At 42.6% G+C, this 8,502-nt stretch overlaps 3 protein-coding genes across 3 annotated transcripts in view; all 3 read right to left on the bottom strand.

Moving 5' to 3' along the window:
- Positions 1 to 1,568: 1,568 nt before the first annotated feature.
- On the bottom strand, positions 1,569 to 2,774 carry LOC124479543 (zinc finger protein 239-like). Its single transcript, XM_047038317.1, has one exon. It carries the CDS (start codon positions 2,772 to 2,774, stop codon positions 1,608 to 1,610), a length of 1,167 nt encoding a protein of 388 aa, XP_046894273.1. The 3' UTR covers positions 1,569 to 1,607.
- Positions 2,775 to 4,477: 1,703 nt separating this feature from the next.
- LOC124479636 (zinc finger protein 227-like) overlaps positions 4,478 to 8,502 on the bottom strand; it is a 36,895-nt gene continuing 32,870 nt past the window's right edge. The window contains exon 3 of the mRNA XM_047038474.1: positions 4,478 to 4,524. The gene's annotated coding sequence lies outside the window, so the exon portion shown is untranslated. The remainder of the gene's footprint in view (positions 4,525 to 8,502) is intronic.
- Positions 4,484 to 5,613, bottom strand: LOC124479401 (zinc finger protein 239-like). Its single transcript, XM_047038144.1, has one exon. The coding sequence runs from the start codon at positions 5,611 to 5,613 to the stop codon at positions 4,585 to 4,587; it is 1,029 nt and encodes a 342-aa protein (XP_046894100.1). The 3' UTR covers positions 4,484 to 4,584.

Genomic DNA, 8,502 nt, shown 5'->3' with positions numbered 1-8,502 from the left:
GTTAATGTGTCTGTTTGTATGCTGTTGTGTGTATAAACAAAAAAATATATATATATTTCTTTTTTACGGGAGCAATGGTTTTCATCTAACAACTCACTCAAATTATGATCTTTGAAATCTTTGAACTGTTCAGTTCATAATTTGCGTGAGTTGTTGGATGAAAACCATTGCTCCCGTATTCGTTACCACGCCATCTGCATTGAAGGACGGTAATAAATCAGTTGACCCACAATGACTTTTAAAATGTCGATGCGGAAAGAATGTTGGTTATGCCATACTCGTAGCCTCCAGCAGATGTCGCTGTTGAGTAAAGGTTTCGAGCGTTTCAAAGGCCCCGACTAAAATGTTTCAACTGTCTCGGTGTTTCGAAAAGCCTCGATTTGCCCATCACTACTTGAGAACCTATACGATTTGTATGTGCTACATGTAAATCTGAATGATTGTTTCACGAAAATAAACGTGATGTTGAGCTGTACTTGAGAAACGATGTTGATGTTGTGCTTCTATCATCGGAATGAGGTAATATGTGAATTTTGTTGTAGGAGGCAGTGCGCGCGTTCACTCGTAGGGGAGTGGAATTCTGTCAGGGAGTGAGATTTCCGCACAACAGCCTGATTGTCGTTGAGAAATCTCAGATTTGATTGTAGTTTTTGCAAATTCAACATGGATTATAGGTCGAGAATTATTTTCCCCAAATAATTTAATGCCGGTTTTGCTCGCTTCGCTCTCAACAATTGGCCACGTTGACTTGACTGAGCTGCACTTAAGCTAGCTGTCGTGAGCCGGAAATAGGCATCTGACAGAAACTATTATTTATGTTGGTGCAATACAGAAATTCCAAGACTATTTTACTGATTAAATACTGGCTAAACGATATTTAAAGTGGATGGGTTACTTAAGTACAGTACATATAGCTTGAAGGTTATTAGCTACAATTAGTTTGCAGTGCTGATTTCAAAGGGTATTCTTCATGGATGAAATGTTAGCTAGCTAACAGAACGACAATATAAAGTGGATACTTTCAGTACAGATAGACAGAGTAGGTCACATAATTTTATTTGTTTATTACCTTTCAAATCACCTTTCAAATCAGTCTAACACCTTTACATTGATCAAATAAAACAAAGCTAACAGAGACTGGAACTAAGTGATGATAGGGAATTATGCAAATCAATGAAAACACTAACAACATCATGAAACAATCAGCACTACAATATAGTACACAACAATAAAAAAAAAAGAATGTGTGTGTGCTGTCATGTTGAACTGTAGATCTTGTGTTACTGCATGTGCTGTCATGTTGGACTGTAGATCTGGTGTTACTGCATGTGCTGTCATGTTGGACTGTAGATCTGGTGTTACTGCATGTGCTGTCATGTTGGACTGTAGATCTGGTGTTACTGCATGTGCTGTCATGTTGGACTGTAGATCTGGTGTTACTGCATGTGCTGTCATGTTGGACTGTAGATCTGGTGCCACTGCATGTGCTGTCATGTTGAACTGTAGATCTGGTGTTACTGCATGTGCTGTCATGTTGAACTGTAGATCTGGTGTTACTGCATGTGCTGTCCCAGTAGGTGTAGGCCAGTAGTTCTTCCAGCTGTGGGTCATGTAGAAGTTTTCTCAGGTGGTGACTGCTGGGACAGCTTGGCCCCAGACATCACTGCTTTGGTTTGTTTTTTATCATGGATACGCAGGTGACTCTTCAGATTGCCATTTGTTTTACCTGAATAGTCACAGTGTGGGCAGCTGTAGGGCTTCTCTCCAGTGTGGGTCCTGCAATGAGTTCTAAGATTGCCAGCCCGGGTAAAAGTTTTACCACAGAGGTCACAGCTGTAGGGCTTCTCTCCAGTGTGGATCCTGCAGTGAACTCTGAAATCCCCCTTCAGGCTAAAGGTTTGACCACAGAGGTCACAGCTGTAGGGTTTCTCTCCAGTGTGGACCCTGCTGTGAGCTCTGAAATGGCCAATCTGGCTAAAAGTTTTCCCACACAGGTCACAGCTGTAGGGTTTCTCTCCAGTGTGGATCATCATGTGCCTTTTCAACTCAGTAGAGGTACAGAATAATTTATTGCAGCATTCACAGAAGTAGGGCCTCTCTCCAGTGTGTTTCCTTATGAGGTGAACTTTGAAACTGCTAGGTTGGCTGAAGGATTTATCACAGAGGTCACAACTGTAGGGCTTCTCCCCGGTGTGGCTCTTGCGATGAACTATGAAATGGCCAACCTGGCTAAAGGATTTACCACAGAGGTCACAGCTGTATGGCTTCTCTCCAGAGTGCATCCTGTTGTGAACTCTGAAACTAGAAGCACGGCTAAACTTTTTACTACAGATGTCACAGCTGTAGGGCTTTTCTCCAGTATGGATTCTGGTGTGAACTCTTAAACTGTCAGCCTGGCTAAAGTTATTACCACAGAGGTCACAGATGTAGGGCTTCTCTCCAGTATGGATCCTGGTGTGAATTCTGAAACTAGAAGCACGGCTAAACGTTTTACTACAGATGTCACAGCTGTAGGGCTTTTCTCCAGTATGGATTCTGGTGTGAACTCTTAAACTGCCAGCATGGACAAAACGTTTACCACAGAGATCACAGCTGTAAGGCTTTCCTCCAGTATGGATTCTGGTGTGAACTCTTAAACTACCAGCATGGATAAAGCATTTACCACAGAGGTCACAGCTGTGGGGCTTCTCTCCAGTGTGGATCTTGCTGTGCTGCTTGAGGCTACTGGATGAGGAAAGGCTCTTCCCACAGGTGTCACACTGATGTGTCTCCATAACTCAGGTCTCTCTTTGTTCTCTGTCTGGTCTCTGTAGGTCCTGTCTGGTCTCAAGTCTCTGGAAGCTCTTTTCTCTGGTTGAGTCTCTCTGGAGCCTTAAGATGTCTTCTTTGTTTAGTCTCCACCCACAATCAAGTACGATTGGCCAATAGGGGATCTGGAGGAAACAGTTCCAAGTTAATGAAAATTCAGCCCAAAAATGAAATATTTTGTCCGTCACAATGTCCACACTGCATATGTAATATTGATCATTTGGTGAGGAGTGTGTTTCTCAAGTTTATTTTGTCAGGAAAAACACAAAACACTGATGACAACTGCATCTCCAGCAAACAACTCTTTTAAAAACTATTATAAACAACAGTTTTACACAATGTGATGAGGTGATGAGTTGCCTCATGTTATAGTCATTTTGAATGCAGTAATCAATAAAGCAATAACTAGCCTATAAATAGGCTACTGTGTGGTTAGGAAACCTAATATGATATAATATAATGCCCACACTGTGTCCACTGCTGTCATGTGATCATGCCCACACTGTGTCCACTGCTGTCATGTGATCATGCCCACACTGTGTCCACTGCTGTCATGTAATCATGCCCACACTGTGTCCCCTGCTGTCAATGTGATCATGCCCACTGTGTCCACTGCTGTCATGTGATCATGCCCACACTGTGTCCACTGCTGTCATGTGATCATGCCCTCACTGTGTCCACTGCTGTCAATGTGATCATGACCACACTGTGTCCACTGCTGTCAATGTGATCATGCCCACACTGTGTCGACTGCTGTCAATGTGATCATGCCCACTGTGTCCACTGCTGTCATGTGATCATGCCCACACTGTGTCCACTGCTGTCATGTGATCATGCCCACACTGTGTCCACCGACCAATATATGTTTTTGGTCGGTGGACACCTCCCCTTCAAGAATTTCACTTTCACATTCGATTACATTAATTTATTTTGCTCGATTAATATTAATTAGGGGCGTGTCAGTGACCTACAGGCAATTACAATTCAGTGTAATAAAGTTTAGTGATGGATTTTTGTCACAAACTTCCAACTCGTGCTCAGTGCTTGCAAGTAGTTTGGAAACAAACTTCACCCAATTTAGGTAACCTGTCACAAAACAACCAAGATAGAGAAAGTATCTCAGACAACTTTATTTGTATATCACTTTTCAAATCAGTTTAATAAAAGCCTTTAGATTTACCATCAAAACGAACAGTACTTCAATATAGGGTAAAGACTGACAGATTCAACATATTCAGTCAGTATTGTCTGAAATATATTCAGTCTAGTCTGAAAAACAATAGCAGGTGATCACTTGGGGAGAGACACAGTAACCCTCTACATCAGAACCTCCAAGATTATTTTAAACAACAAAACCTGAAAATTCAAATTGTTGAATCAAATTGCTTTAAAACAGAGAGATGTCAGCCAGAGTTTACCAGGTTTTTACCCAGTCTGACACAGTTTCCCCTCCATCATTACAGGGGTAGATTATCTTTCCTGTGCGCTGTCATGTTGGACTGTAGATTTGGTGTTACTGCATGTGCTGTCATGTTGGACTGTAGATCTGGTGTTACTGCATGTGCTGTCATGTTGGACTGTAGATCTGGTGTTACTGCATGTGCCGTCATGTTGGACTGTAGATCTGGTGTTACTGCATGTGCTGTCATGTTGGACTGTAGATCTGGTGTTACTGTATGTGCTGTCCCAGTAGGTGTAGGCCAGTAGTTCTTCCAGCTGTGGGTCATACAGAAGTTCTCTCAGGTGGTGACTGCTGGGACAGCTTGGCCCCAGACATCACTGCTTTGGTTTGTTTTTATTGTGGATACGCAGGTGACTCTTCAGATTGCCATTTGTTTTACATGAATAGTCACAGTGTGGGCAACTGTAGGGCTTCTCTCCTGTGTGGATCCTGCTGTGAACTTTGAAATGGCTATGCTGACTGAACGTTTTACCACAGAGATTGCAGTAGTAGGGCTTCTCTCCATGGTTGATCCTACAGTGAACTCTAAAATGGCCAGCCTGGCTAAAGGTTTTACCACAGAGGTCACAGCTGTAGGGCTTCTCTCCTGTGTGGATTCTGCGGTGAACTGTGAATTCCCCTCTCTGTTTAAAGGTTTTATCACAGAGGTCACAGCTGTAGGGCTTCTCTCCAGTGTGGACCCTGCTGTGAGCTCGGAAATTGCCAATCTGGCTAAAGGTTTTCCCACAGAGGTCACAACTGTAGGGTTTCTCTCCAGTGTGGATCATCATGTGCCTCTTCAACTCGGTAGAGGTAGAGAATAACTTATTGCAGCATTCACAGAAGTAGGGCTTCTCTCCAGTGTGTCTCCTTATGCGGTGAATTTTGAAACTGCAAGGTTTGCTGAAGGATTGACCACAAAGGTCACAGCTGTAGGGCTTCTCCCCAGTGTGGCTCTTGCGATGAACTCTGAAATGGCCAACCTGGCTAAAGGATTTACCACAGAGGTCACAGCTGTAGGGCTTTTCTCCAGTATGGATTCTGGTGTGAACTCTTAAACTGTCAGCCTGGCTAAAGTTTTTGCCACATAGGTCACAGATGTAGGGCTTCTCTCCGGTATGGATCCTGGTGTGAACTTTGAAACTAGAAGTACGGCTAAAGGTTTGACCACAGATGTCACAGCTGTAGGGCTTTTCTCCAGTATGGATTCTGGTGTGAACTCTTAAACTACCAGCATGGATAAAGCATTTACCACAGAGGTCACAGCTGTGGGGCTTCTCTCCAGTGTGGATCTTGCTATGCAGCTTGAGGCTACTGGATGAGGAAAGGCTCTTCCCACAGGTGTCACACTGATGTGTCTCCATAACTCAGGTCTCTCTTTGTTCTCTGTCTGGTCTCTGTAGGTCCTGTCTGGTCTCAAGTCTCTGGAAGCTCTTTTCTCTGGTTGAGTCTCTCTGGAGCCTTAAGATGTCTTCTTTGTTTACTCTCCACCCACAATCAAGTACGATTGGCCAATAGGGGATCTGGAGGAAACAGTTCCAAGTTAATGAAAATTATGCCATAAAATGAAATATTTTGTCCGTCACAATGTCCACACTGCATATGTAATATTGATCATTTGGTGAGGAGTGTGTTTCTCAAGTTTATTTTGTAAGGAAAAACACAAAACACTGTGATGACAATTGCATCTCCAGCAAACAACTCTTTTACAAACTATTATAAACAACAGTTTTACACAAAATGCAACTTCATTAAATGTGACTGCATAGTTTTAAATCCAATAATAATAATAATAATGCAAGTTTCACGTCTGGAAAGGATTTACCACAGAGTTCAGCTCTGTGGAAGCCTGATAATGGTCAGTCATTCAGTCAGATGCAGGTGTGGAGCAGTGAAACATCTAGAACATACAGGACAGCAGGCCCCAAGGACCAGGATTGAACAGCCTGTCAGAGGGTTCAGGAGGGGGACATTGGGACTGGGCCAGTGTCGCACTGAAACCAGGGACATTCTTATTTTGCTTTCAATAGCATATTACTTTTAATAGCAAATGAACAACCTTTGTTAATCGCATTATTTCAATCGCGGTAGCCTACTGCACTCCGTTGGACTATAAAAAGGACACTTTAACTTGGTGCCTGATTCGCGGGTCGAGATATTCACGGGAAACTCACCGCAGAGCAGAGGACCAATCAGAGTGAAGCTATATCAAAAGAGCAAACAAACCGGTGGCAAATATTTTTTCTTCATAATTTTTCATAATTTTATGACGAAATTCTCATTAAGATTTTATATTGTTGTTTGTCAGTTTTGACCACAATGACGTGCGCTGCTGCCTTTCTTGGCCAGGTCACCCTTGTGAAAGAGGTCTTGATCTCAATGGGCATTTTATCCGGTTAAATAAAGGTTATAAATAAATAAATCACAACAACGTCACTCTGCACTCTGTTGGATCTAAAAAAGACACTTGTGGAATATGAACTTTGCAGAGTGCCCGGTTCTTTCTCTGATCGTGGGAAACTAAACCCATCTAATTTGTACACACACAGATTCCTGAAATTAATAGAGAGATGAATGATCCACCAAGAGAGAGTAGGTCAGATAACTTTGTTTATCACCTTTTAAATCCCCTTTCAGATCAGTCTAAGGCTGTTACATTGATCAAATACAACAAAGCTAACAGAGACTGGAACCAAGTGAGGATAGGGAATTGTGCGAATCAATGAAAACACAAACAACATCATGAAACTATCAGCACTACAAAATAGAAACAAAAATTAAAAAGAATGTGTGTGTGCTGTCATGTTGAAATGCAGATCTGGTGCCACTGCATGTGCTGTCATGTTGGACTGTAGATCTGGTGTTACTGCATGTACTGTCATGTTGGACTGTAGATCTGGTGTTACTGCATGTGCTGTCATGTTGGACTGTAGATCTGGTGTTACTGCATGTGCTGTCATGTTGGACTGTAGATCTAGTGTTACTGCATGTGCTGTCATGTTGGACTGTAGATCTGGTGTTACTGAATGTGCTGTCCCAGTAGGTGTAGGCCAGTAGTTCTTCCAGCTGTGGGTCATACAGAAGTTCTCTCGGGTGGTGACTGCTGGGATAGCTTGGCCCCAGACATCACTGCTTTGGTTTGTTTTCTATTGTGGATACGCAGGTGACTTCAATTGGCCATTTGTTTTACCTGAATAGTCACAGTGTGGGCAGCTGTAGGGCTTCTCCCCAGTGTGGGTTCTGCGGTGAAGGCTTAGATTACAAGCATGACTAAAGGTTTTCCCACAGAGTTCACATCTGTGGGGCTTCTCTCCTGTGTGGGTCCTGCTGTGCTTCTTCAAATCACCAGTGGAAAAGAAAGTTTTATCACAGAGGTCACATCTGTAGGGCTTCTCTCCGGTGTGGATCCTGCTGTGAACTCTGAAATGCTCATTTCGGCTAAAGGTTTTACCACAGAGGCCACAGCTGTAGGGCTTCTCCCCAGTGTGGATCCTGCTGTGGGCTCTTAAATTGCCAGCATGGTTAAAGGATTTACCAGAGGTCACAGATGTAGGGCTTCTCTCCAGTGTGAATCATCATGTGGTGCTTGAGGCTCCTCGATGAGGAAAGGCTCTTCCCACAGGTGTCACATTGATATGTCTCCATAACTCAGGTCTCTGTTCTCTGTCTGGTCTCTCTGGGTCCTGTCTGGTGTCTAGTCTCTGAAAGTTTGCTTATCTCTGGTTACTGCTCTCTCTGGTTGAGTATCTTTGTCTATGCCCAAGATCAACCATGACTGGCCAGTAGAGGATCTGGAGGAAACAGTTCCAAGTTAATGAGAACCTAGCTTTCACATATAAAGGACATATGTTGTCTGTCATAATGTCTAATCTATGTTGATCATTTGGTGAGCAGTGTGTTTCTCGGGTGTATTTTGTAAGGAGAAACACAAAACACTGATGACAACTGCATCTCCAGCAAACCACTCTTTTACAAACTATTATAAACAACAGTTTTACACAATATGCAGAATATGAAACTTAATTAAATGTGATTGCATAGTTTTAAATCCAATAATAATAACAATGCAAGTTTTTCATCTGGAAAGGATTTAACACAGAGGTCAGCTCTAAGGTCAGAATTCTAAGACTATTTTACTGATTAAATATTGTATTTTTCTTGGTTAGCTAACCAATATTTAAAGTGGATGGGTTACTTCAGTAGGTATAGCTGGAAGGTTATTAGCTACAATTAGTTTGCAGTGCTGATTTCAA

This window comes from Hypomesus transpacificus, chromosome 17, assembly GCF_021917145.1.
Source record: "Hypomesus transpacificus isolate Combined female chromosome 17, fHypTra1, whole genome shotgun sequence".
Taxonomy (NCBI): Eukaryota; Metazoa; Chordata; class Actinopteri; order Osmeriformes; family Osmeridae; genus Hypomesus; species Hypomesus transpacificus.
This window is presented reverse-complemented; position numbering and strand designations above follow the sequence as displayed.

Bases quoted from the DNA above. Each gene is read 5' to 3' on its own strand.
- LOC124479401 (XM_047038144.1), bottom strand. From the start codon at position 5,613: ATGGAGACACATCAGTGTGACACCTGTGGGAAGAGCCTTTCCTCATCC.
- LOC124479543 (XM_047038317.1), bottom strand. From the start codon at position 2,774: ATGGAGACACATCAGTGTGACACCTGTGGGAAGAGCCTTTCCTCATCC.